Below are 27,892 nucleotides of genomic sequence, written 5' to 3'. Positions count from 1 at the left end.
GGCAGCATTAGCTCCGGCCTGTCTGCTGTCTCCAGTTGCCGGTGGTGTCCAATTACGTGGCATTATAATGGCCAAGAATAGGCCCTATGGAGATTGTCACTGCCACCAAACATTACAGCTCACCTCACAGGAAAGGTGACATGCTAAATGACTGTTGTATTGACATTACAGCCAGTTTGGGCTTACTCTTGGCCGTCAAAGGCACGGCTTCGCAGCACAAGTCCGGGTCTAGTACGTACAAGTTGAGATGTCTGTGGTTGCTACATGGCCCCTCCTGTTTCAGAGTGTGGAGGATTCCTTGTGGCAAGTCTCTCCCTCCTCTCTCTCTCTCCTTTCAGTCTGCTGGAACAACCACACCCTCACCTGGGTGGTTTGACTGCTCCGCACCTGGTTTCCGACTTTAACACCAGTTGAAAAAAAACATACCGGGTAGGAATTGGCATTTTGAAAGTGCCATTTTCATAATTCCGAGGCATACTTCTGTGTAAAAAAAAAAAAAAAAACACCACCACCAAAAAAACTGGCAGCTAATTTGAAAATGCTCGGAGGGCACGCTTCAGTTGCGGCTTCTTGTTAAGCTCTAAAAAAGGAAAGGAAAGGAAAAAAAACAAAACAAACATGAGCAGCGCGGAAGACGAAGGAGGAGGAGGAGGCAGCGGAGGCAAAATAGCTAAATCTGAAAAGGACCAGGTGGGTGTCATTTCAATAATTAGGAGTGTAGGCTACTTTAGTGAGAGATGCGTGTGTTTTTGAGAAGCCCGCGACACGGTTTGTAAAGCGGTGGACTTGTGAGGAATGTCGTGGGTGGCAGCTATGTGATTCAGCCTTTTGTATGCATGTGAAATGATGATACGCCTGAGTCACCACAACTTACTGTGATTGAACTTAGCTAACTTACGCATGGCAGCACGTAGCTCATGGTCACTCAAACCCATTACGCGCAAAAATCTCCACTCGTGGAGGAAAAGGAGAAGTAGCAGGTTGCCGGGTGTGACACCAAACGTGACTTCTGCTCCGGTTTATTTACATCTGGGACTCTTGTGATTTGCCGGAAGTTAACTTCAGGGCAAGAGAAGCATATTCGACAGTTTTAGTTTCTCACAAAGCGGTCAGCTCGCTATTATTGCTGATTTTTTTCATTATCAGAGCCACACTGATACCCTGGTGAGCTGCCTACTAGTTGTGAAGCTGAATTTGAGAGAGCTGACACTTGAATGTAATAGATTGAGCAATGTTTGTTGTTCAGTGTTGGCTAATATCTGCTTTTTGATAAGCAGAACTAACCCAGATTTTTAAGGAATGAGGGTTAAAGTTGGCCATCAAGTGGTATAGTATACTAGTGGCTACAGTACCTCAGGAAAAAGCTTGTGCATGCATCATTTAGGGAAAAAAAGCAAGCCTACATTTCCAGCTTCTCAAAAATATAGTTTAGAAAGCAACACCAACAGTGATTAGGGTACATTTAATTTCCATCAACTGGCACTCTATTAACAGAGTCCTAACCATTGATTTCATCAGTGTGAGCCACTGATGTAATCAATGGTGATGATCCCGTAAGCATTGAGGATACCTTGTCTATCCTGACCATCTGACCCAGGACATAAACAAACCCGAGGAGACAGAAACCACAGCAGGTCGCCAGAAGTCACAGTGTCCCGGTGAGGCTCAGCACCTCACCTCACCAAAACCTCACCCAGCTTGTAATCGGTGCCAAAGTCAACACTTTGCACAAACAAAATCCAAGTCCTTGCGGCCATATGCATTTCAGCCAAGCCCAGTCATGTGGAAGTCAAACCTCCAAACTTTAAACTGTCTAAGGTTGAGTTGTTATGTATGTAAGACAGGGAGCTAATTTGTTGAAAAACGGCAATGCAATAAACAATCTGTGTGACTTTTTTTTTTCTTTTCAGAGTTGGATCCCCAAAATCATCAAGAAAAGAGTGTGCACCACCTTTGTAGAAGATTCTTTTAGGTAATGTGAAACACGGAAATCCCACAGTATATTACAATGTAAATGTTATGTGCTAATGGAAAATATTATTGATGGCAGTGTGTATTGTATAGTAGTGTACAAATGATTGCAGTGAAGTGAACTTGGATCCAAATCATTACAAATACTGGATAAGACAGTGACAAAGTTGAAGTGGTAGTGCTAATTCATCTGTCATTGTAATGGCATTTTGATGATGAGAGCAAGTTATAAAGTCAATGTTTTACCCTTCTGCTTGTCAGTAATGGCAGGCTGTGCCAGTGTGGAGGTGCCAGAGACACCCATGCTTCGGTGGCTCTTGGTGACTATTTCAGCTCGGCGATTGTCAACCACTGGGACAGCGCGCAGCACTCCTCTGAATACCCGACTGACGCCTTCGGAGAGTTGCAGTTTGCAGGAGCCAGCAAGAGGCATAGCTATGTGGGTGCCTCCCTGTTAGTCTGATAAATGTTCCCCATCTCGGCTCATCACATTCTTGATTCAAGGCCTCAGTCTTTGTTCTAACGTAAGGCATTTTGGTTGTGTTTGAAGGACAGAGGCTTCTAAAGGTTAGCCAAATAATTGTCCAAATCAATCCAAAGCTGCATACAAAAACTGTTTTAACCCTGTTTTGACCAGACAAGTTAACCTCATTCTGATGGATTGTGTTGTACAGAATAGTCTAGGACGGTTATTGTGTAGGAGAAGAAGGTTACAGAAGGTGAGTAACACATTATCATACCAGTCTACATGCAGGTGCCTGTGTTCAAGGCACTCGTTGAGCATATTTGCTGAGCAAAACCACATCAAAGACAGTGGGTATGGGGCCTCCAAACTGATCCTGTATTTGATCCAAATGAAGAGAAGAATCCACTGATATGAAACATGCTGCATAGACCGACATCCCCATGTATGTTTAGTGAGCCAAGTTGTTTTAATCTCTCTCCTGCTATATGCTTTTCCCTATATGGGCCTAACATAAAAAAAAACTGTTTTTTTAAGAGGCTTTCATTTTTCTCTTCATGGGTTTGGAAGACTGTGAATTTCTTGATCATTTGCCCAGATTTTTCCTGCTGGCTGAAGAATTCACACCGGCAGTCTTCCAAGTCTCTGCATTTCTTCTCTTACCTTCGGCCTTCTGTTCCACCTAAATAAAACAGCATAATACCAGAAACCACGTATCGATAACAAGCAGCTCTTCTCCTGTATTATAAACAATCTCATCAGCATGGGATTTGTCTAATTTCCATGGGCCATCATAGGAAAATGATCATCGTCCTGTACTCTTTGAAGTCCTAGCCTCATCTAGCTTGTCTATGTAGTTTCATTATGCCCCTTTTGAGATGAATCTGTTTATACTGGTGCTAAATAACAAGATGTCATGTTCTTCCTCTTATTGGACCCTTAGTTCCTGCGCATGTCATGGGACACCCCACCCTCTATGGTCTACACCCTGATGACAGCCCACTGGGGTCTGCCTGCACCCAACCTGGTGGTTTCTGTGGTGGGTGGCGAAGGCAGGGCGAAGGTCAAGACCTGGGTCCGGGAGGTGCTTAGACAGGGGCTGGTCAAAGCCTCGCAAAGTACAGGTGAGTGACGTGAATCAGAAATGTTGTTTTGAACATCCATGTACTGATGAATTTATTGAAAGCACGGCGAGATTCAGTCATGCTTGCATGTAGAGACAGAGGGAGCAAGCAGCATTGCTTCTCTGAAGCCTCTGAGGGAAGTGGAAGTGGCTGTATATAGGTGTAAGGTCAAATTTTTCATGAGCATGCACATGATTGTGCAAGACAACAGCATGAGCAATATTTTGTCATGAATACAGTACAATTCTAATTTATAGGTGTAGGTGTTACTGTAGATAGCCTGAACATTGTGGTGCTGCACACTTGGTTATGTTTATTTCAGTGTTGTAATGAAGACTGTCTAAGGCTAATAATAGTAAAGAGACCTTTTGATCTAGCTATGGCAGTGATTAAATGCAATAACATGTACTGGCAATTCAGTATGAGACCTTTGTAAAGAATATTGGGAAATAGGTTTTGGTTATCATCATTTTCCACTTAGTTATTACCCAAAAACTGTATCAATCAATTCTTGCCACATAATAATGTGTATCATTGCATAGTAATCAATTTATCATATAAAAGAAGAGAGCTGATAATAGAACATTATAAAATGCAGTGTAGCCATAGGCTGTGTATGTGTGTGTGCGCTTAACAGAACCATCCAGGATGATATTGTTCGTATTATTTGAGCTCAGATGATGATATTATCAGAAATAATAAGTTCACACAGCGCAAATTGAAACCCTCACTCAACACTCTTAAATTTTCTTTACTGACCATGTGAGTTTGAGAATTGTCACACAGTGCTCAGAAACTCAAGCTAAAATGTGAAATATTTTGGAGGAAATTGACAGATATTATGGAATAGTGAACGGACAATTCTTTGGGAGAGGGGATAAAACTCCTCAGCTCGCTCATGGCGGGAAAAGTACTACAGCTGCAACCTGTGGTACCTTTACACTAGATGAGTCCTTAGGGTCTGATCCCAGTTTGGAACTACAATGGCCATTTCCTCCTGACCACTGTGCCAAAGCCAGGTGGCACACAGCGATACTGATCTGCCTTCATCTGAGGTCACTGCAGCAAGCTGTCCTCTCAGAGGGCCCCCGATCCAGAGCAAAGATAAATGGGCACATGCGAAAACATTCAGTCACAAACACACACACACACACACACACACATACACATACAGTAGCTGCTACTGTTTGGCTAGACAGATTTGTAGTTGTTGTGCAAGGTAGAGGATGTGATACCGTCCTGTGAGAAAGAGCCAGTTGTCCTCTTGCTTTCCTTTCCTTTCTGTAATCATGGGAACAAGTAAATATAGATAGACCTTGTGTAATCGAGAGACACAAGCTTTTTTTTTTTTTTTTTTTTTTTTTTTTTTTTATTAAATCAAAACAATTACAGAATGACGATGAAAGCCAAGGAGAATTTAATCCAGCTGTAACTATGGAATGACGGAAACAAATGCTTGCAAAAATTTAAATACAAATGTTTGGAAGCAGTTTTACTCTGGCTGTGACTAGATATTGAAGCTCAGTCAGATGTCCTAATTTTAAGATTGAAGTGGAGTATGCTTTAGTGAGTTAGTGATCAGAACCGACAAAATTTTGCCTTTTGGTGTTAGCCATGTTTCAGACGTAATCAAGTAAAATTTTTATTTGTTTAAAGTACATTACACAAGTCCCAACACATTTTACAAAAGAGAAAATTAAAAGAACAATAAACAGAGTGAATATCCCAGAGAGTAAGATGGACTATCCCATCATATAACACAAAATAGATTGTATTAAACATTACAACATAGATAAAACTGTATAAAGAATGGAAGGGTACATGATTTTGGAGTAGCTTGACCAGCACCAGCACTAGATTTTGCAAAGAAATATGTTTTGAGTTGAGACATTAAAAATCAGAAAACGAGCTTGCCTCTCTAATCAGCACAGGGAGATTATTCCATCAGAAGGGGGCACAGAATCAGAATATCCTGCTCCTGGCTAACTTTTTATTCACTCAGGGGTTAAAAGATAGCCGGCACGTTGTGAACGAAGGAGGCTTTGAAAACAGCTTTGAACTGGGGAAGACACTGTTTTGATATCTCTATCAGTCTTCTCTCTTTCCTCCTAAACACACAAACACATCCACTCTGCTCTCATGCTCACACATTGACTGCTTCGTAATCTCACACACACCCAGGAGCCTGGATAATTACAGCAGGCCTGCGTGAAGGTGTCGGCAGGTGTGTAGGAGAGGCGGTGAGGGATCATGCCACCGCCGCCGCTTCAGTCTCCCTAAACAAGGTGGTGTCACTGGGCATCGCTCCCTGGGGCCTTGTGCACAACCGGCAGCAGCTGGTCAACCCTCAGGTACACACATTCACACAAACAAAGTTATTTACAAGTCTTTTGCCCATCAGCCAATGCAAAGTCGTATAACAACTGTTGAACACTAGAACCCCAGCTCATTTAAAACATATTAGTGCTATGCATGCACACTTCCACAATAAGCTAGGCCTTGACCTGTTTGTAGGCCCTGATCTTCAATATAAGAAAGCCTGCCTTATCTATGCCTGGATTGTCTATCTTACAGGGCAGCTTCCCTGCTAAGTACTACGTCCAGAATACGTCCCGGGACTCTTGCTGCCTGGACAACAACTATCAGGCCTTCCTGCTGGTGGATGATGGGAGTGAGGGTCGCAGAGGAGGGGAGACTGGCTTCAGAGCCAGGCTGGAGGACTACATCTCCCACCAACGCACAGGCATCTGGGGTGAGACATGACAGACTCTTTTGTTTTTTTGGTTGGCTAATTTTAGAATAGTCATGGTTTAGTTGACAGTTGGGTTTTGTTGGAAAAATTTGACTGTTTTGACTAAGGGAAATAAATCTCAACAGATTAACCCCTTTAAGTTTGTTCATCCTTTTTTGGAATTGCTGGAAGAACTGGAACGGTTCAGTCTAGCATGCAGGTATGAAGTGCAGTCAACTCATTACATGGGCTTATACGTTTTGAATTGAACCGATAAAGTGAAGTCAACTGAAAATTCATTCATCGTGCCTTTACTACACAGCAGATCTTTTGCATTTAAAAGAGAGGGGACTAATCTGTTTTCTCCTGCTCTTATCTTACTTGACCTTGCTCTTGTTGCAAGCTGTGCTTGAAAACAGCCTCTGGGTGGAGTGGGAGGAGGGGGGTTGCATATACAGGAAACACATGGATAATATAATGTAAAGGAAAAAGGGAAACACATGGATGCTAAGAAAGTGCAATATTCTCACAGTGAACGCCATTCATTAGGCATTCAGCCCGTCTTTCTGGTCATTTTGGCCATCTTGTGGTTACTCTGCAGTACTGCATGTAGATCTGTGTGGTGGTAAGATTATCCTTCAGTATCTGCTGGACCACAGCCATCACATACCATTACAGGAATTCTACTCTAAGCTCCTCAACATGTTAAATCATGCAAAGAATCGTCAAAAAGTCTACATGGTGCATTTTTCTGATGCTTTATTTCAGCTAGTGGGTGGCATGTGGAGTTTGTTGCTGTTGGTCTGCAACATCAAAATGTCAAAGTGAAGTCAATTTAATGAACAATTTACTAAGGAAAAGTTATGATTCTATTTTCTGATAGGTAGCGGCAGCATCGACATCCCTGTCCTTTGTATGCTGGTCTCAGGAAATCCATCTATGCTGGAGGTACAATCACTGCTCTTTATTTCTATAGTCAGTGGGATTTACATTGCATTCAGTATGTTAAATATCTCAGTCCCTAATACAGTCATACAAGGCAAAAAATTACATCTTTCTCTCTCCCTCCTCTTCTTGTTAGAGAGTGGATCTCTCTCTGAAGAACTCCATTCCCTGGTTGGTGCTGGCCGGCTCAGGGGGCGTGGCTGACTTCTTGAGTGACATGCTGGAGAACCTGTCATCTGCTACTGCTGTGTCGTCCGCCGCTGAGGGAGACGGCGAGGCGGCACCAAGTGTTGACTTGAAAGACAGAGTGACAGAACGGGTTAGGAAATACTTTCCTACTGAAGCGGACACTGACAAACTAGTTGAACGGGTAAGAAGGACCACAAACAGATGGATATGACATCAACTCTGCATGGGCTTTGCATTTAAAAAAAAAACAGGAAGTGCTACTGTTTTCCAAAAACCTGCGTAACCTGTAGATTTAGCAATCTGAATGGACAGGTGTGGTTGTGTTGGCCAGCCAATAATTATACGTTGCTTAATACCTTCAGGGGCCCTGATGAGGTCTGTCTCCTCTGGTATCTTGTTGACTTGGCACAGAGAGGCCAAGCATCTGTGGCATTGTCAGTGTGAGTCAGGCTAGTTACGTTTACCTGTCACATGTCACATTCTGTTTGTACACCTGTGTGTTTTTGTGTGTCCTTCATTTGTGTACTTCATACGTTTGAGTACACACAGGTGTTTTATAGGCAATAATCAAAGGGGTGTGTGCTGGGGGGCTCACTTGGTTGAGCATATACATCCCCAAGTCAAGTCAAGTAACTTTATTGTCCCAAAAAGGGAAACTTGTTTTGCAGGCAGGGGGAAGACCATTTAAAACAACACAGAAACACAGAATATATAAAACAAAACAAAATATCGTACAGTACACACAGTAAAAGACCATCATAAGGCCTTGATAAAAACAGTTCAGAGTTATTGCACGATGAATAAAGGAATTTCTGCTCCTATTGCACTTTGCCCGGGGCACTCTAACCCTAAGTCTACGACCAGAGGGGAGGAATTCAAATTCCTAGTGAAGGGGATGTCCCTAGCTTTGCGCAGGACCTGCTGGTCATATAAACCTGCTAAAGAGGCCTGAGGAACACCCACCACCTTGCTAGCCACTCTTACAGTGCTATTCATGTTGTTCCTGTTTCTGACGTTCAGATTGCCAAACCAGGCCATTAGGGAAAAAGTGAGGACAGATTCAGTAAAATATTTATAAAACAGTGACATCATTTTCCAGTCAACATTAAAAGAACATTAAAAACAGCATTAAAAGAATTTAGCTTTTCTCAGAAAGTATAACTGTTGCCGACCCTTACTGCAGACTGCAAATAAATTTTAGGTCGCCTCTCTCTTCCCTGTCTCTCTACTGTCATTTTTGATAAAGCAGAAATGCCCAAAACATAAAACCAAAACATACCTTAAAAAAAGGTATGTCCTGACACCCTGACAAAGGCCTGAGTGGCTTGAAGAAATAAATATAAAAATATAAAGAAAAAATAAATAAATAAATAAATAAAGGATAAGTTTATGTATTTACTTCACTGTTGGATTTCATTCAACCCAGCACCTATCCTGATGTGTGTGGACCAACTGAAACAATCTTGAATTAAAAAAATGTACAAAGACAATACTGCAAATGCAGTATAAAACAAAGAGGGCGATACTGTCGAACAGCATTAAATAGGGTATGAAGAAAAAAATGTTTAAAAAGGAGCGCTTCATGGACTCATTGTTTAGTTCGAGGTGCTCTTTGGAGAGGGAGATATGTAGTGCCAAAAACAGAGAAAAATTCCAAGGCACTCTCTGGCATTGTCAAAGTGACATGCTGTGGCTTTTAGTGTGTCACTTTGGCAATGCCAGTCAACTAAAGGCATTTTACTGTTTATAAGAGAGTGCCTTGGGATTTTTCTCTATTTTTTGGATTAAATAGGGTATCTTTAAAAAAAAAAAAGCTATCTAAAAACCTCTATTGGATGTTGTAATCATGGTCCAGGTTCTTCCAGGCTCCTGTGTGCATGTGAAGCCTTGGTGGTTACTTGTGGTTTTCCCCTGTTCTGTCTCCAGGCTCTGAGCATCTACCAGAACAGAGACTACATCACAATCTACCACGGAGAACAGGAGGGACCAGATGACTTTGACACCGTCCTGCTCAAGTCCTTGGTGGGAGGTACATGTCGCTAATCCGTTTTATGTATATCACAAATGTTATGGGCTATATTACATCTTAATTTTGGTGTGTGTATGGGTGTGTGTTTCAGCTAGTAAGCAGCGCATGTCAACTGATGCCAGCCCCTACACTGAGGAGCTGAAGCTGGCAGTCACCTGGAACAGAGTGGACATCGCCAAGAGTGAACTCTTCAATGGAGACATCCACTGGACGGTAAGAGGATAAAGACATCACATCACGCGCGCATTGTTTACCATTTATCACACAAAACGCAGATATTTTTACACTTGGCTCTACATGTATGATGTGTTGCATCAGAGTTAGTCCCAGAAAGAGCTGCGCTCTAATACACTGTGCAATGAAATAGTTAATTTGAAATAACTACATGTATTCTCACTCATATCACTCATAATTGTATTGAATTAAACGTTAAGTAACAACAGAACAACGTGTCCCCTTCATCTAACAGTATGCAGACCTGGAGGACTCCATGACAGACGCGCTGGTCAACAACAAGCCTCAGTTTGTGCGTCTCTTCACCGAAAACGGCCTCAACATCCTGGACTACCTGACCTATGGCAGGCTTGAGAGCCTCTACCGCTCGGTGGCTGATGGCACGCTGGCCTACCAGCTGCTACAGCGCCGCCTAGTGGAGCGGCAGGGAAACTCGGGCTCAGCACACTCAGTGGCCAACCTGCTGGACTCATCTGCCAAAGTGACAGCGGGGAGCACAATGAGCGGGCCGGCGAAGGAGCTCAGCCTTTTTGAAGTGAGTAGAGAAGGATGTAAGGCATTTTATAATATTTTATCGTAGGGTTAAGGTCACATTACCTGCAGACCAGTTTATCCCAACCAGCTTATTATTTATTGGCTTATAGTAGAACACTGATTTGTAGTTGTATCATCAAAAAGTTGAAATAATAACTTAAAAATGAAAGATATTTGGGGCGAATTTCAGACTTGATCCTGAATTGAACAAAATTACAGTAAATTGGCTCCCGGCCATGTTATACCACACATACCGTGTATGGTAAGAAACTTGGCGTCCCTTCAAGCTTCCTTCAAGATTATGATTATTAAAGACACTCACCACCCAAACCACAAACTGTTCGTGTGGCTGCCCTCAGGCAAGCGGCTTCGCTCCATCAAAGCCAGGACTGAAAGGCTGAGAAGGAGCTTCTTCTCCCAGGCCACACGGATCTTGAACACTCAATAAAAAACACTTTTCAACAGACCCTTTCTTACTTTCTATTTATTATATAATGCACATTTAATGTCCATATGCACACTTAATGTTTATAATTGTATATTGTATATAGGATTGTATATAGGAGTGTATATACACTATATTACCAAAAGTTTTCGCTCACCCATTCAAATGATCAGAATCAGGTGTCCTAATCACTTGGCCTGGCCACAGGTGTATAAAATCAAGCACTCAGGCATGCAGACTGTGAAACAAGACATTTGTGAAAGAATGGGCCGCTCTCAGGAGCTCAGTGAATTCCAGCGTGGAACTGTCATAGGATGCCACCTGTGCAACAAATCCAGTCATGAAATTTCCTCGCTCCTAAATATTCCACAGTCAACTGTCAGCTCTATTATAACAAAATGGAAGCGTTTGGGAACAACAGCAACTCAGCCACGAAGTGGTAGGCCACGTAAAGTGACGGAGAGGGGTCAGCGGATGCTGAAGCGCATAGTGCAAAGAGGTCGCCGACTTTCTGCACAGTCAATTGCTACAGAGCTACAAACTTCATGTGACCTTCAGATTAGCCCAAGTACAGTAAGCAGAGAGCTTCATGGAATGGGTTTCCATGGCCGAGCAGCTGCAGCCAAGCCACACATCACCAAGTGCAATGCAAAGCGTCGGATGCAATGGTGTAAAGCACGCCGCCACTGGCCTCTAGAGCAGTGGAGACGCGTTCTCTGGAGTGATGAATCACGCTTTTCCATCTGGCAATCTGATGGACGAGTCTGGGTTTGGAGGTTGCCAGGAGAACGGTACATTTCAGACTGCATTGTGCCGACTGTGAAATTTGGTGGAGGAGGAATTATGGTGTGGGGTTGTTTTTCAGGAGCTGGGCTTGGCCCCTTAGTTCCACTGAAAGGAACTTTGAATGCTTCAGGATACCAAAACATTTTGGACAATTCCATGCTCCCAACCTTGTGGGAACAGTTTGGAGCGGGCCCCTTCCTCTTCCAACATGACTGTGCACCAGTGCACAAAGCAAGGTCCATAAAGACATGGATGACAGAGTCTGGTGTGGATGAACTTGACTGGCCTGCACAGAGTCCTGACCTGAACCCGATAGAACACCTTTGGGATGAATTAGAGCGGAGACTGAGAGCCAGGCCTTCTCGACCAACATCAGTGTGTGACCTCACCAATGCGCTTTTGGAAGAATGGTCAAAAATTCCTATAAACACTCTCCTCAACCTTGTGGACAGTCTTCCCAGAAGAGTTGAAGCTGTAATAGCTGCAAAAGGTGGACCGACATCATATTGAACTCTATGGGTTAGGAATGGGATGGCACTTCAGTTCATAGTATGAGTAAAGGCAGGTGAGCGAATACTTTTGGTAATATAGTGTATATACTTTCTATTTTATTTTTATTTTTATTTTATTTTTATCTATTTTATCTATTTATCTATTATCTATTACTTGCACAGTGCTAGAGTTGTTGCCATTGCATTTCACTGCTGCTGTACTTGTACATTCATGCATGTGACAAATAAAAATCTTGAATCTTGAATCTTGAAAAGGAAATGAGGAAAACTGGCCATTGTCACATGGTCCTGTCTCAGTTGCCTCCGTTTCCTGTGTCCCCCAGGTGTCGCGGGTCCTGGAAATGTTAATGGGCGATGTGTGCAAGCCTTTCTACTTTGATGTTCTGGGCCTGGAAAACATCTCGTCAAAGAGGAGGGCTCTCAGGGTAATCTTCACTTCTCCAAATATCTGTGTCATTTTTCACTCACCATGTCACTGTGCAACCCACACTTTTATACACTGTATTTTATCACACAAACCGTTGATTTACAGTTAAAAGATGCCAACTAAGTCTGTTGCTTCGTTGTTGGCAAAGTCATACCGCCCTCTCCTCCCTTTGTCTCTTGCGCTATAATAGCGGGCCAGTAAGCTGCTGCGTGGAGACTGTTTGTACAGAGAGAAGCGCTGCCTATTCCCCTGGGCTTCGCTCTTTATCTGGGCCGTCCTGCAGAACCGCAGTGAGATGGCCGTCTTCTTCTGGGAGATGGTAAAGTTCCTCACATTTATTCTGGTGGTTTTGGAGCATCTGCAAAGGGTTTAGCTGGTAGGATGAGTTTATATTCCAGGAAAAAGTGGATTATGTAACGCACAAGGAATGCTCACAACCGTTTATTAGGTAGTTGGATGTGATTTTTATGGTGTGCTGTAATCAGATTATTTGTATCTTATTAGCCTTCAGCCAAAGAACACAATTCCTGTGGTTTTAATTGATTGGCCTACCATTCACATCTGATACGGGCTAATTGTTGCCACCATTGTTTATTTTTCCAGTGACTAGACAAATGTAATTGCTGATGATGAATGCACGCATGAGAAAATTTGTAACCATGTATTTTTTCAGCTGACTGACAGTTTCAACACGGTAACTAATGTGGAAAGAGTTTGTACTCATCCCTGTGTTTCTCCCCGTGTGTCAGGCAGGGGAGTCTGTGCTGAGTGCTCTGAGCGGCTGTAAGATGCTGAGGGAGCTGTCCAAGCTGGAGAGTGAGACGGAGACCAAGCTGTCCATGAAGGAGCTGGCACAGAGGTTCGAGAACCTGGCACACGGTGAGAAGCTCCATCCAACATCCGCCAATAATTACAACAACACGCATGCAACAGTTAACTAAACAGCTGTACTCAGTGATACCTCCTTATGACTTCTTATGTTGAGTAGCACTGCCAGCTCTGCCAAATAAACTAATAACTGAAAAAATATTTATTTAGTATTAAATTATTCATCCATTTTTTTCTCATTTTTTTTTCCATTTTTTACATTCCTGAAATTCCATATTCAGTATTTCATAAGCGCCGATGATTACACTCTCAAAACTTCCATGAAATTTTTAATTCATTTCATTTTAATTTTTGTTACTATCCATTTATCTGTCAGTCTCTCTGTCTGTCACTGATAGCTAATAGTAATTTAATATGCGCTATGTTCATGAAAGCTTATAGATTTGTTTTTGGTTAGATATATGTATTTTTCAGGAAAAAAAAAATCTGGAATGGAACTCAAACCAAACTCAAAACAAACCACAGTTGTGATCACACTGTTTGATTGTCTTCTGGGAAGTGGAGTGCAAAAACAACAGTCACCAGTGATTGCTTATCTCCAAAGAGTTATCAAAATTATAATAAAAAAAAGAAAAAACAGATTTCACAGATTACTGCTTTAAGATGGCTAATGACTAGTCATTATATCTTTTACTTTGATGCTAGCTGTCTTTGTGTAAGAGTAGGTCTTGTTTTTGTTTCCCAGATGGTGAATATTTCAGTAAGCTCCAACTCTTTTCCGCACTCACCTTGTCTGCGTTCTCCCTCCCCTCAGATGTGTTCAGCTCTTGCTATCAGAGCAGTGAGAGTCGCTCCTTCACTTTGCTGATCCGGAAATCTCCGGTTTGGGGCGGGACCACCTGTCTCCAGATGGCCATGTCTGCCGACGCACGCCTTTTCTTCAGCCAAGATGGAGTGCAGGTTTGTCGCTGTGTTTCGGATCTGTCTGTAGACAAAAACCAGATTAAGTCCTGGACTTTATTCTATCATCGTTGTCGGTTTTATGTTATACTTCATCTGTTTTACCAGTCGTCATGTCAGTCAACTCTTCTACTCCATAGAGTTTCAGGCCATTGCTTGATTTTGTTTGTTAGAGATTATTAAAGTCCAGACTGAGAATTTTCTTTTTCTTAATTGATAGAATACACCAGTAACCATAATCCCAACACACAACAGTACAACAACAGTATAAGGGTGATAACAGTACATCAGCACAGCAACACACATAAGCTCTCATGCATGAAAAAGCAAATGCAATGATTACATGTGAGGTGTTAATGCTTTAAGTGCCTTCTCCTGCAGTCCTTCCTGTCCCATATCTGGTGGGGTGACATGAAGAGGAACACGGAGGTGTGGAAACTCCTCCTCACCTTCTTCTGCCCGATCCTCTGCTACACCAACCTCATCTCTTTCAGGTTAAAACAGCTGTGTTTCTCATTCACTCTGATTTTCTGCCGACTCCATTCGTTGCTCTTGTTACAGCTGTTGTAATATCAGTTTCAACACACACTCCAGCTCTTTGTGTACTATGGCATCTGTCATGTTTATTGTGTTTTTAAATTTTGTCTCAAACCGGACCTCACAGGGAACAAGAGGACCAGCAGCAAGAGGAGTCGGGGAAGCCAAGCGAGGATGCTCTGGGCCGTGACAACGACAGCCTCTACGGCACCACCGTCTTCTCTTTCTCTGACATCAAGCACATGTTCGTAGCACACCAGATTCTACTTTTCTGCTACATATATTTTTATTATTATTTTGCAAGCGAATGAAACACATTGCATGCACAGTTTTATCGAGGATGCATAACTTTGTGTGATTTCTTGCGATAAAGCAAAGGCCTGAGTTTGAGGTTGTGTGCTGATTCACGCAAACGTCTTGTCATTTCAGTGAGGCTGAGGCACAGGGACCAAACACTCCCAGATCAGCAACTATCAAAGGTGAGTCCTGCTTAACACTCAGCAGCTTTAAGCCTCTTGTCATCCCTTTGCCTTCACAGCAGACCTGCAATGTTTTGTTTCACTCACTTTCCATACAGGCATACCCCACACTCGCAGCCCACCCAAGCGTCCTTTCATTGTGTCAAGATGGCGTCAGTTCTGGTTCGCGCCTGTCACCGCCTTTCTGGGCAACGTGCTGATGTACTTCCTGTTCCTCCTTCTTTTCGCCTACGTGCTACTGGCCGACTTCAAGCCTCCACCTCCTGCTGGTCCGTCCATTGCTGAGTATGTGCTGTACTTCTGGGTGTTCACCATTGTGTGTGAGGAGATCCGCGAGGTGGGTGGAGAGACATCTTCCTCACGTTACATTTCACGCTCATCCACGTAATATTCACCAACCGACCTAGAGATACAAATTGCAGCAGTGGAACAAGTTTACAATCATGTATTGCCAAAAACATACAAAAAGCTTATTGATGTATTATTAATATTATAATTGGTGTGTAAGGCTTTTATTTTTTTTTTCTACATGCACATCTTTATCCCTTTCCTGGAGCAACTGTTGTTATTTTTACTTCAGACACCAGATGCAATCCTGAAGACCCATTTACTTTGGGGAAAAAAAAAATATTTGAAGATTTTTTTTTCTGAAGAAGGTTTCATGAATCTGGCCCCAGATATTGTGCAGATCAGCACTGAAGATATTTTTAGTCTTTGGCTTGTTATGACTCTCACTGCTCTCTTCCTCTTCAACCCAGTTCTCTAACCAGTTTGGTTACAAACTTATCAGACACTTTGATTCATGTTTTTTCCTCTAAGACATTCTTTGTGGGAAATATGACTTGGCGCCAGCGGTTGAGGCTGTACATGCAGGATGTGTGGAACAAGTGTGATCTTACTGCCATCATCCTCTTCATTATTGGCCTGATCTGCAGGTAGGGAGCAGGGCTACACACAGACTGTTTATATGTTATTCCTCTGTTGTGTAAAAATCAGTGTGTAAAGGTGAAATTCCTTAAATTTTGTATTTTTGTATTTTGTATTCGTTTTTTAAGGCACAGTCATGCTACAGGTTGACCACTGGGTGGTGCTAGTGCCACAGAACATTTGGTTTACTGTGCTCTTGCGTTACAGGATGTTCAAGTTGTCATATGAGTATGGCCGTGCGTTTTTGTGCGTGGACTACATGGTCTTCACCCTGCGACTCATCCACATCTTCGCCATCCACAAACAACTGGGACCGAAAATCATCATTGTTGGCAAGATGGTGAGACATATCAAAAGATGCTCACAAGTTTGCACCAGTCAAAAGTTAGAAAGCATGATATTGGAATTGTAAGCAAAATGTACATTTCTCTCCATTCAGATGAAGGATGTCTTCTTCTTCCTCTTCTTCCTGGGGGTGTGGCTTATGGCATATGGAGTAGCCAATCAGGCACTTCTTTACTCCTACGATCCCAATCCAGATCGCATCTTCCGCCGGGTCTTCTACAGACCATACCTGCACATCTTTGGACAAATTCCTGTGGAGGAGATAGATGGTATAAACATGGCAGAACCTGTGTGTGTGTGTGTGTGTGTGTGTGTGTGTGTGTGTGTGTGTGTGTGTGTGTGTGTGTGTGTGTGTGTGTGTGTGTGTGTGTGTGCGTGCATGTTGCAGGGAGAATGCAATATCAGTTTTAATTTCAGTTTCAGACCTTTGATAAGAATAATACATTTTTCTACCGTGGTCTGTGGACATCCCTAGTCTTTTAATCCTCTCTGCATTGTTGTGTCCGTCTCAGTGGGGAAACAGTGGGACATGCCCTGCACAGACAACATGACTGACATCGAGGCCGGCGCCGAGCCGTGCAGGAGTCAGTACAGCAACTGGCTGGTGGTAATTCTGCTGGTCATTTACCTGCTCGTCACCAACATACTGCTCATCAATCTTCTCATCGCCATGTTTAGGTAGAGAACAGGGACAGTTTCCATATCGACCTCTTTCTATTTTCACCTCTATGACTGCTCTTGACATTGATGTCTTTGATCCATCTTTCACTTTCTCTCTCCATTCATCTACGCTCCTCCACCACCCCCACCCTCACTATGTACATGTTCAGCCTCACTGCATTTCAGTTGTTTAGACATAAATAGATTAATAGATAAATAGATTTTTTTTTAATCTTCTGTGCTATGGTTGTCTCTCCGTCCAGCTACACCTTCTCTAAGGTGCAGGAGAACAGTGATGTCTACTGGAAGTTTCAGCGCTACAACCTGATTGTGGAGTACCACTCACGTCCCTCCCTGGCCCCCCCCTTCATCATCCTCTCTCACCTCCACCTCATTATCAAGAGAAATATCCGCAAGATGCCATCCGTCAAGATCCACCACTTTGGTAGGTATTCAGACTGGACTATTTTAGTCTGAATACGTCAGATGCAATAAGCTGAGTGCCTCATGTAATTTGAATACCTGTATCGTCGTAAATCAAGTGTGCTCTCAGGTTGCTGTCAGTGTGATTTTTAATTTGCAAAAATATGATACCAAGCCTTCAGGTACTTGAACTACCAGTACAGTAGGAATAAGTTTGCCGCAAGTGTTTTCTGACAGAAAGCCCATCCCCAATCCCAGTTCCAACCTTAACTTCTTTTCGTGATAGAACAATTGACAGAGAGCACTTGAGGCAAACTTCGCCCTGTGTCTCTACCACGTGAGTTAATATACGGCTTATTAACATGCTAATTACCAGTGGGTGAGGTGACTATGGAGATTGTCCCTCAGCTGTAAATCTCATTCTCTCCCATGTGACAGCAAACATCCTCCCTGGTTCAATCTTGGAAACACAGAATAACAATAATAATAAAAATAATAATGGTACTACCACTACTACTGCTAAGAAGAAGAAGAAGAAGAAGAAGAAGAATGACAACAACCATAATTGTAATCATAATAATCATAATAATAGTAATCATAACAATGATAATAATAATAATAATGTTGACATATTTCCCTCCGGTTAGTATTGGAGTTAAAAGGCAAAGCAGCTAACAGGTTGATGACATGGGAAACCATCCAGAAGGAAAACTTCCTGACCAACCAGAGCAAGATCCAGAAGGGCAGCGACTCCGAGAGGCTCAAACGATTGTCTGCCAAGTAAGAGGGCACATCTTCCCACTCACTGCACTACACTGTCTGTACTGTCCATGTCAGTGAGTAATGTTTCCACCCTTACGGGGAAGTACCGCTCCCAAAAACATCGTCTGCATTTTGATTGTGTTGAGGTTAGGAATGTTTCAATACAAGAAGTTTTAAGGTTGGTTCAAACGCCACGGAAATTTCACAATTATCGATACCTGATTCAAAACCACAGGCCAAACAGAAAACTCATTCCTAATCCTTTATTTAAAAAAAACGAAAAACTTTGTATGAACATTAACTGTTGAACAGAAACTTTGTTTACACTCACATAAACTACATTAGAATAGGAACATTGAGAAATGCATCATGGGCCTGTGGCCTTCAAGCAGAAAACAAAGCAGCCCAACAGACTATTAATTTCATATTAGAGAAACTGTTTGAATGTCCTGTTTAACAGTAAATACAATGATATAATTAGGTGCTCTTGTACTGATTTACAGTCCTGTAAGCATGACAGCGACTTTGAGTCTTTTAGTATGTAAACATGTAAGGTAAGGCTATATTAAAATACAAAGTGAGGAATCAAGTGAAATCAGGTTGCGTCAATATTGCCACACCAAAAACACTCGACCTGACATTGTTTTTTAGTCTGGTATTGACTTGGTCCCCAAGTATCTATTCTTGTGACAGCCCTAATTGAAGTGAATGTTTTCTCTGGCAGGGTGGACAGTGTGCTCAAACATCTGACTGAAACCAGAGACTTTGACCACAGGCTGAGGGCTTTAGAGAATGAGGTAAAGCCAAAGCTCTCTGTTCAAGAGGTGTCTCTAATGTACATGGTTCTTGTGGTTGCACTGACGTGTTTCATTCATACAGTGGACCCAAACTAATGTTCACTCAAGAGTTTGTGGAGTCGCTGCATGGCATTGTTCAGCTTGTGATTCCTCCTCCTCAGATGGAGTATTGCTCAAATGCTCTGAGCTGGATTGTGGACACCTTGGCACAAGGCAGCACAGCCAGACCTGCTCGACCTCCACCTCCATTTAGAGGAATTTCTCATGAGTTGTGACCTCAGCGCCTAACTCCGTGCATTACAAAAGAAACTGTACAATGGTATGTAGGTTAAGAGGTTATGTATACCATGCATCTTTGACAGCTTTACATAACAGCTACTCTTTGCCAACAGCGACACATTCCTGTGGTTAAATAACAAATCATCCCCACTCTTACTTGACATACTCTCTCTTTTCTCTCCCCAGATGCATTCCCCACTTCCTCCAGCTCTGCCTGAAGCAACCTTGGTGTGTGTCTACAGTTGCTTTGGGTCAGAAAAAAGCAAGACTGAAGCAGTCTCTTACACCATGTCTCTGTCACCACTCGTGCAGCTGTCTTGCTTGACCATAATGTTTATCCTGCGTTCGCTTGCCAAATTTCCTTTATGGTCCTCCTGAACTGAAAGGAACGGGGAGAGGGAACCGGCACTACTCTCTCACAGTATTAAATCAAAACAAAGGCTGATATTTCCTCACATGTGCAATGTACTTTATTCTAATGCAAAGGTAGTGTCTGTGTATACACTGTGGCGTGATGTTTTATGTATTTTTCTGAACTATTCTGATATGTCTTGGAAGTGTTTTTGCTGCACTTTTGAACTGGTAACTGGATTTCTGTGTTTTTGTTTTTAGCTTTTATTTTATATGGAGACTTAAACTCAATTATTACAGACTGTTTACTCTGGGCATACATCATGTTTGTACTATACTATTTGTATATTATATTATTATTATTATATATAAAAAGTATTATTTTTTGTAATACTTGATTATTCAGTTACATGCCAAATAATTGATTCATCATCATTGTAACAAGCTTAATGTTGAACCATGTTAAGAATGAATAGTGATGTTGCTACATTATTGTATTCTGTATATTAAATGGTACATACAGCATAATGAAGTCTGCCTGTTGAGTCATAGAGGCGAACACCTCCATTCATGTAATACTGTACATGTAACACATTGGCATCAAGCCAATTTACACACACTCAAGCACCACACCCCCACTTACATGTGTAGATTTGTGAATACTGCACATGTAGTGGCAGACAAGCACTTACTTCATGCCAAACGGATGGATTTATAATTTAACACTTTCCTAGTCCACCAAACACTCACAGCTTTACAGTGTTTGGCTCACATGCTGCCTCAGCGTTTCACCAAGGACACTTCAACGCGCTTTCTGGAGGAGCCGGGCATTGAACCAGGAACCTTCTGATTACCTGTTGACAGCTTTACCTCCTCAGCCGTGCCACCCCCATGACTTACACATTGAACACTTTAATCCCCCCTCCCCCCTCGCTTTACAGTAAGCACTGTGTGAGTTAGTACTAGTAAGACTAGTCAATCATTAATTCAGAAACAAGAGGAGGGAAGGCACGCAGTTTATGCAGGCTGACTTGAAACACATGTTCTGTTGTTCACAGGCTACAGTTTTATTTTTTCTAGGGAACGGTGCCATAAAATGTGTGTGTTGTGCAAACATTAGAAGGAATGAGGTCACATTTCAAGCTATGATGTTAAGTAGATTGCCAGGAGATTAAAAGAAAAAGATTCTGGTGAGCGCCAAGGGTAAAGCTGTATGTGAGGACATTTTGGAAATGAGCCAAGCAAGGTGAGTAGAAAGAGTGTTTGACAGTGTTACGAAGACACCAAATAATGAGGTAGACAAAGTGTGAGCTTGAGCAAGAGATAACTGGTATGGAAAAGTCAGCAAGTCACAGTGTAGTTAAAGTGGGGATATTGAGAACAGTTATGGATAGAGTGAAAAGTGGAGCCTGGTGCCAAGTTTCACTGTAACAGAGCTCTATTGAAGGTCACATAGTGGAGCAGGGCTATTGAGAGCCTTTTAATAGCCTGCCGGCCCACCTGTCAATCCCACCAGCGACTTACACTGGGAGGTGTCAACACCTTCTGCCTGGCTGCCCTCTCCCAGCGCCAATGTATGTGTGTGTCTCAGCATGGCACAGGCCTAATCTCTCAGCTCCACCCCCCCCACACTTTCTGTCTCTCTCATTCTCCCCCACTCAGTTCAGTTCAATTTAAAAGCTCCTCTCAGTTCATATCACCAATAATAACAACAGTCTACAGCCTCTGGAGCTGCAGGGCCCCTGGCTCTTCCCACATAATCCGAATCTTCGAGTAATCATATACCGCGTTTCCACTGCAAACTGTGTTTCTTTGGAATGTCAGCTGCCAGCATCCACACCGAACATGCCTTGCACATGTGCAAGGCACCACCATCTCCGTTTCTTTCTATTCATAACTGCCCCATCCATCATTTTGACATGCTCTTTGCTATACCTATGAGCTCTAATATCTCTAACAGAGCTCTTTCATTTACTCAGCTCTTCAATCAAATATCCCATAATTCTCTTCTTTCCTGTAAAGTCCAATTCTGTTTCAATTATTTAATGTCACCCCTCCCAGTCATTTCCATATTCCCCACCCTCCTGCTTCATGCTCCCCCTTCCTGTCCCCTCATATACACACCCCCCCCACTCTAATACACTGGGTTAAAGGCATCAGGAGCATTCTTCCTGGACATGTGCCTCTGTCAGTCATACACACACAACACACCCAATCCTGTTGCCACTGTGTCCTCTGTGTACCCAGCACAGCACTGTGTACTGCTCTTTTAGTCCTCTGTACTCTGCCCTCCTCTCCCTCTCTCTCTCTCTGCGGCCTGGAGTCACAGTCTGAACAATATCCCTGAATCGACTTGAACTTCCTGCCAAAACAGAGGCTTTATTTCATGGATTAAGTTGTTTATAAGTTTGGAAAAGAAAGGAAGTCTTTGCTTCTGGTGGAGTAAACACCAGGTGTGTGACTTTGTGATTTAGAAGAGGTCCTTGGCTGTATCTGAAGTCTTCCAAGATGGCAGCTATGAAAGGCTGGATGCTGGGGCTCCTGCTGGCACTGCTCTGCCCACTCCAGCCCCCAGCCTCTGGGCTAGTGAGCGCCCAGGATGTGGCTGAGGCAGAGGGAGACGACCGCAGCGCGGATGCAGACGAGGAAGGTCATCTGGAGGAGGTTGTGGCTGATGATGGTGGGGAAGCTGCTGCAGGTGATGATGAAGCTGGAGATGATGAAGAGGAACAGATAGAAGATGAGGAGGAAGAGGCCGCAGAGGCAGACGAGGAGGAGGAGGAGGCGGCGGCACACGAGGAAGCTGATGATGAGGAGGACGAGGGCGAAGAGGCAGCTGCCTCAGAGGATGAGAGTGAAGAGGAGGCTGATGCGGATGAAGAGGATGAGGAAGAGGATGCCGCTGGGGAGGAAGAGGGGGCTGATGATGAGGAAGAGACAGCTGATGAGGAAGAGGAGGCTGATGATGAGGATGAGGCAGATGCTGATGAGGAGGAGGAAGAGGAGACAGCAGAAGATGAGGAAGCTGATGAGGAGGAAGAGGAAGAGGAGACAGCAGAGGAAGATGAAGCTGCTGATGAGGAGGAGGAAGAGGAGGCTGATGATGAGGATGAGGAGGGCACAGAGGAGGATGAGGAGGATGCCGATGAGGAAGAGGAAGCTTCTGAGGAGGATGAGGATGATGCCGATGAGGAAGAGGAGGCTTCTGATGAGGATGAGGAAGCAGCTGAGGCAGTGGAGGTAGCTGAGGAAGAGGAGGAGGCTGAGGCAGCAGCAGCAGAAGAAGAAGAGGCTGATACCACTGAGGAGGAGGATGAGGAGGCCACTGAGGAAGATGAGGAAGCTGAAGGTAGTGTGCTGGCATTACATCATAGTTGAGAACAGGATGCAAGTTCAAAAATTAAAAGAAACTGATGTTTTGTTCATGTAAAGTATCAAATTTAATGCAGTGATTCAGTGTAAAATGTAATAAGTCCCCGGGGTTTTGCTTGGCGCCTTGAAGCGGATCTTTGTGAATGTCATGGACTCGATATCCAGAGGCTGCAGCCTCCACAGGCATGCCTGTCACACTTGAAGTGTCCTAAAATAGATCGCCATATCTGAGCAGCAGCCGGCAGAATGCAAACCTTTTTATTGATCCAATGATGTCAGCGTGTGGAGACACAAAAACACAAAAAGTGTTTAGGTCGTGTATTGGTGTACAGTGTGTGTTTTAGAGAGAGAAACACTTTGGGATAGAAGCATCATGGTTGATACAAATGCTCCAGACTCTGCAAAAAGTGAAGACTCTACCCCAAAATAAACCAATCATTTTTGTGTAACCACAGTTGAAACTTCCCCTTTCATGACGGCCAATTAAGACACACCTCTTGATTCCAGAAATGGAAAGTAACTCATCACATTTACTCATGTACTGTACTTCAGTGCTGTACATATCAGCGGGACATAATGTGCTTTTTCCTGCTCTAAATTTATCTCATGGCTGTATCTCCCTTGCAGAATATGCTTGTACATACAAAACATAACATATGATCAACTGTTAGAGTGTAAATGAACCAAGAGTGTTTGGAGCAGTTAGAGTTAAACCATTAAAATCATTCTTACAGGTTAATGCATCAACAATTTGACACTCTTTAAGGAACCATTCTCCACAATAACCATTATTTCTTCTCAAACTTACATACATACTTAAAGCAACATGGAGGTTAAATAACACATTTGCGTGTAAATGTTCTTGAGCTCAATATAAGTCTGTATTTTGACACTCACCTTCAGAGAGCACAGATTTTGTTCTGACTCCCCGTTCACAAAACGGCTTTAAAAAAATATATAGTTCTAACTAAAATATTTACACTAAAATAATAATAATACTAATAATTAATACTAAAATAATTACATGACCACTGAATTTCCATAATATAACTGTTTGAATGAGAACATGGATCCAGTTTTCCACATCATCAGCTCCACTTTCTAATTACATAACAGTAACATATTGAAAATTCAGCAGTCAGTGTAAAAAAAAAAAAAAAAAAAAAAAATGACATACGATACTCTTTGTGTCATGTTTATTACTTGTTCATATATTAGTTAGAAGTAGGTTTTTTATTTTACTACTATTTTACTACTTGAGTAACATTTCCACCAGTGCTTGGTTTCCAGACATTAACAAAGATATACCTGATGATTCTTCAAACAAAGGTCATATGAAACACACTTTTTGTGTAACATAACTGGACATTGGCTGTCCACAATGTGACCCAAATGATATGATCTCATGTTGGTGCAGGGAAGGTGTGCATGCCGTCCACACACAGTCCAGTGCAGTGATGTTGACGACTCTATCGTCTCTTTACAGATGAGGCTGAAGGTGGTGATGCCGCAGAAAGTGAGGATGACACAAGTGAAGAGGCTGAAGCTCTGCACTTCCACTCCGGCTCTCTGTGCAGTGTGTGCTCTGTCTGTGAGGTAAAACCATAAGATATCAGTGATGAGCAGTTCAACAGCCGTGGGACATCCTATCATCAAAATAATCAGTGTCAGATTTAAGGGTGGGGTGCCATTGTGTTTCATACTTTCATTTCACTGTGGATGCTCAGCCACCAGACATTTAGATCTTCAATTCACATCTCACTAGTTGGCGATTCCATTTCAAGTTCCCCTCCAGCCACAAAATATAATCTCTGTTCATGAATATTACATATTTAGAAGTTTTTTTCCCCATGAGAAAACATTCTTTCATGCATTAAAATGACTTAGATATAACTCTGCACCTTGCCCTTATTAAGTATGCACAAATCTATGAATATGCAAATGTTCCCTCCCACCCCACTACCAACTCACACACTGGCTCATAACTTGTATTGTACTTGATAATCTATCCATCGTAAAAAAAAAAAAAAAAAAAATTACATTAGTTTTTTCATTAGAGAAGCCATTTCAAGTTGGTTTTGCTGGTTTTCTGGAAATGATACACTGAATGAACAACCAGCGGGGTTGGCGCCCATGATGTAGAAAGGTCCATTTGATCCATCAGGTTCATGACATCATGAGCCTGGCCTGTCTGAATCCAGATTTTTCATCTTGTCCTTGGCACACCGCAGTTTCAAAGAGGGAAAAACTCGACCATGGCATTGGTGGCTTATTTCACTCCTGATTTGTCATGTGGCATGAAAAACACTTCATGGACCACAAGAAAAATTTGAATTTCATCAGAGAGGGTCTTAAAGTACGACTTTTATGTTTTCTGTCTTCAGCACTTTTGGCCAAAATGTAACATCCATTGAATAAACATGATAAACATGCAATAATGTAAAAGGTAAAAGCCTAAAACATTTTTTTTCAGACAATAGATTTACATTATCATTATTATTATTATTATTATTATTAGTAGTAGTAGTAGTAGTAGTAGTAGTAGTAGTAGTAGTAGTAGTAGTAGTAATAGTAGTAGTAGTAGTAGTAGTAATAGTAGTAGTAGTAGTAGTAGTAGTAGTTGTTGTTGTTGTAGTAGGATGAGGATGAGGAGGAGGAGGAGGAGCAGTAGTAGTAGTAGTAGGAGTAGTAGTAGTTGTAGTAGGATGAGGATGAGGAGGAGCAGTAGTAGTAGTAGTGGTAGCATTACTTATATTCATAGCCTTCTGTGAGACTGCATTAGATTTTTTTAAGAACCATAAATTAATTTATTCAAAGCACTTCAGATCAGTTCAAGTGATCATTCTATTTGTTTCCTCTTGCAGACTGATTTAGTTCAGTCAGCTTAATTTATAATCGATGCATTGATGCAGTGAATGGATGATTGTTGATTGGGAAATCTCTCTTTGCTGTACTCACACTGATGTGACTTTTCATGATGATAAAGTGTCCCACGTGTGTCCCCTCCCTCCGTTTAGCACTGCACCTCTGACTGTGACAAGTGTCCCTGTGAGGAGGGAGATGAGTCGGACCACTGTCAGCACTGCCATGTAAGCATCTCCACCGCCCAGCAGCTCCATGTTCATACATAATGAAGGCAACAGGCTGCTTATTTTGACCTGCTTCTGTCTTCCAGGGATGCTCGTACTGCTACCTCTGTCCGCTGCTGTGTGACACCATTTGCACACCAGGTGAACGCTTTCTGCTCCATGACACCAACATTTGACTGCACCTCTGTTAACTTTTAGTTGTCTTAACTGCTGTGTTGACTGCTTCTTTCAGGCGGCCTTGTCGACGAGCTGACCGGATCCCTGTTTCAGTAAGCCTCAAAATACAGACATAATTCAAAATACACATCACAATATTTCACCAGCACAAGTGAAGTTTGCAAGACAGGAAATAGTGTGCAGCGTTCATAACTATGAGTGCCAGCCCTGAAAATGAGGCCTGCATATAGAAACAGCATCCCTTAATTTTAATAAAAATATTCTCAACAGGACCCAGTAAAAAACTGAGGGGTTTATGCATGGATTAAGGAATTTTGAACCATAATTTACTTTACTTAATGCCCGAAACAATGAATCAAGAATGACAATGTCCTCCTTGGACCTTTATTTGATGCATTTCATAATATAATTCCTGAAATGCCACTTAAAACATAAGAAGCTGAATTTACACCTTAAATGGAAGATAATATTTTCAGTACACTATTGGGGTATTTTAAATACTATTTCACTTATCCGTGAAGTGCTAAATTAACGGATTTCTAGAGAGCCTTTATGATTTAAGTTGATGATAATTTTGTGAAGACATTTGCCTTCAGTTACATGAAATTAGGGGAAATTGGGAACTTATTAAGGAGTGTGGTGTGCTCTCAGGTAAAAACTAAGCACATGGTAAGGGTTTTGTGTTTTGTAGTGACACTGATTAATTTTTTTTTTTTTTTTCACAGCGCTGTTTGATTAGTCAGTATGTTTATGGACATGATATGTTTCTCAATAAGACACATTTTTATTCTTGCAATCTAAGACAGGGACCGTAAAGGAAAATGCAAACCCCTCTGTCTTTCAGGACCATTTCCTCCCTGCTTTGAGCCTGGAGGCTGAGCCCTCGGTCGCCACCATGCGGTTGCATCAGGTACTGCGCTCAGAACGGCGCTGTCTGGCTGCTCTGACGTCACCATGTGGACTCAACACCATACAAATAATTGTTAACAAATGTATGTTTGTAACTACAAAGCTGGTTTATTTCTGAATGCTGAGCACTTTGACTGAATAATGCATCGCTTTTTTCTTAGTTGATCCATTTTTTTTTTTTTTTAATTTAACATCATTACCGAGAAACAGTAGTTTGTTTGCAGCCTCCTCAGTCGGTGTGAGTTGTAACGCAGCCCTTTCCATATCAGAGTCCAGTGACGGGACCCTGTGTGGCATGAATGCACTAGTGATACTGAAGTCTTTAATCGCTTTGATGAACCTTTACGCTTCTGTACAGATAGAGCACCCCACTGCAGCAAATAAATGTATCATTATTTTATGTTACAACCTCTTGTTAATCCAAAACAACTTGTATTGTACAGCCTGCAACATCTTGTCTGATAATAAATTTCTTCTTATGTTTAAAACATTGTTTGGTGTTTGCACATTATACAGGCTGATCCACACAGGCCGGGCATGTCGGTCCTGTGTGACCTGTGCTTTGACGCTGCAGGTGACCCTAAACCTAACACACACACACACACAC

General features: G+C 42.3%; 2 protein-coding genes across 2 annotated transcripts; both read left to right on the top strand.

Annotated features, from left to right (window-relative positions):
* Nucleotides 1-288: 288 nt before the first annotated feature.
* Nucleotides 289-19,817, top strand: LOC115377808 (transient receptor potential cation channel subfamily M member 4-like). The gene is made up of 28 exons (XM_030077832.1): nucleotides 289-690; nucleotides 1,911-1,972; nucleotides 2,233-2,410; nucleotides 3,378-3,558; nucleotides 5,740-5,909; nucleotides 6,133-6,310; nucleotides 7,173-7,237; nucleotides 7,371-7,604; nucleotides 9,350-9,452; nucleotides 9,544-9,665; nucleotides 9,922-10,221; nucleotides 12,287-12,388; nucleotides 12,581-12,709; nucleotides 13,140-13,269; nucleotides 14,033-14,178; nucleotides 14,560-14,672; nucleotides 14,843-14,959; nucleotides 15,145-15,194; nucleotides 15,293-15,531; nucleotides 16,014-16,129; nucleotides 16,329-16,461; nucleotides 16,561-16,735; nucleotides 16,979-17,144; nucleotides 17,390-17,571; nucleotides 18,197-18,329; nucleotides 19,036-19,108; nucleotides 19,270-19,427; nucleotides 19,574-19,817. Exons 1-27 carry the CDS (start codon nucleotides 619-621, stop codon nucleotides 19,381-19,383), a joined length of 3,783 nt encoding a protein of 1,260 aa, XP_029933692.1. The 5' UTR covers nucleotides 289-618; the 3' UTR covers nucleotides 19,384-19,427; nucleotides 19,574-19,817.
* Nucleotides 19,818-22,070: 2,253 nt separating this feature from the next.
* Nucleotides 22,071-26,472, top strand: LOC115377824 (sarcoplasmic reticulum histidine-rich calcium-binding protein). The gene is made up of 5 exons (XM_030077860.1): nucleotides 22,071-23,092; nucleotides 24,650-24,706; nucleotides 26,128-26,199; nucleotides 26,286-26,340; nucleotides 26,432-26,472. Exons 1-5 carry the CDS (start codon nucleotides 22,247-22,249, stop codon nucleotides 26,470-26,472), a joined length of 1,071 nt encoding a protein of 356 aa, XP_029933720.1. The 5' UTR covers nucleotides 22,071-22,246.
* The last annotated feature ends 1,420 nt before the right edge of the window (nucleotides 26,473-27,892 follow it).

This window comes from Myripristis murdjan, chromosome 19 (genome assembly GCF_902150065.1).
Source record: "Myripristis murdjan chromosome 19, fMyrMur1.1, whole genome shotgun sequence".
In the NCBI taxonomy this organism is placed as follows: Eukaryota; Metazoa; Chordata; class Actinopteri; order Holocentriformes; family Holocentridae; genus Myripristis; species Myripristis murdjan.
This window is presented reverse-complemented; position numbering and strand designations above follow the sequence as displayed.

Coding starts and splice junctions, on each gene's coding strand:
- LOC115377808 (XM_030077832.1), top strand. CDS start 619: ATGAGCAGCGCGGAAGACGAAGGAGGAGGAGGAGGCAGCGGAGGCAAA. Junction 16,462..16,560: donor TCATCATTGTTGGCAAGATG/GTGAGACATATC, acceptor CTCTCCATTCAG/ATGAAGGATGTCTTCTTCTT. Junction 17,572..18,196: donor CGTCAAGATCCACCACTTTG/GTAGGTATTCAG, acceptor CCCTCCGGTTAG/TATTGGAGTTAAAAGGCAAA.
- LOC115377824 (XM_030077860.1), top strand. CDS start 22,247: ATGGCAGCTATGAAAGGCTGGATGCTGGGGCTCCTGCTGGCACTGCTC. Junction 24,707..26,127: donor GTGTGTGCTCTGTCTGTGAG/GTAAAACCATAA, acceptor CCCTCCGTTTAG/CACTGCACCTCTGACTGTGA. Junction 26,341..26,431: donor TGACACCATTTGCACACCAG/GTGAACGCTTTC, acceptor TGCTTCTTTCAG/GCGGCCTTGTCGACGAGCTG.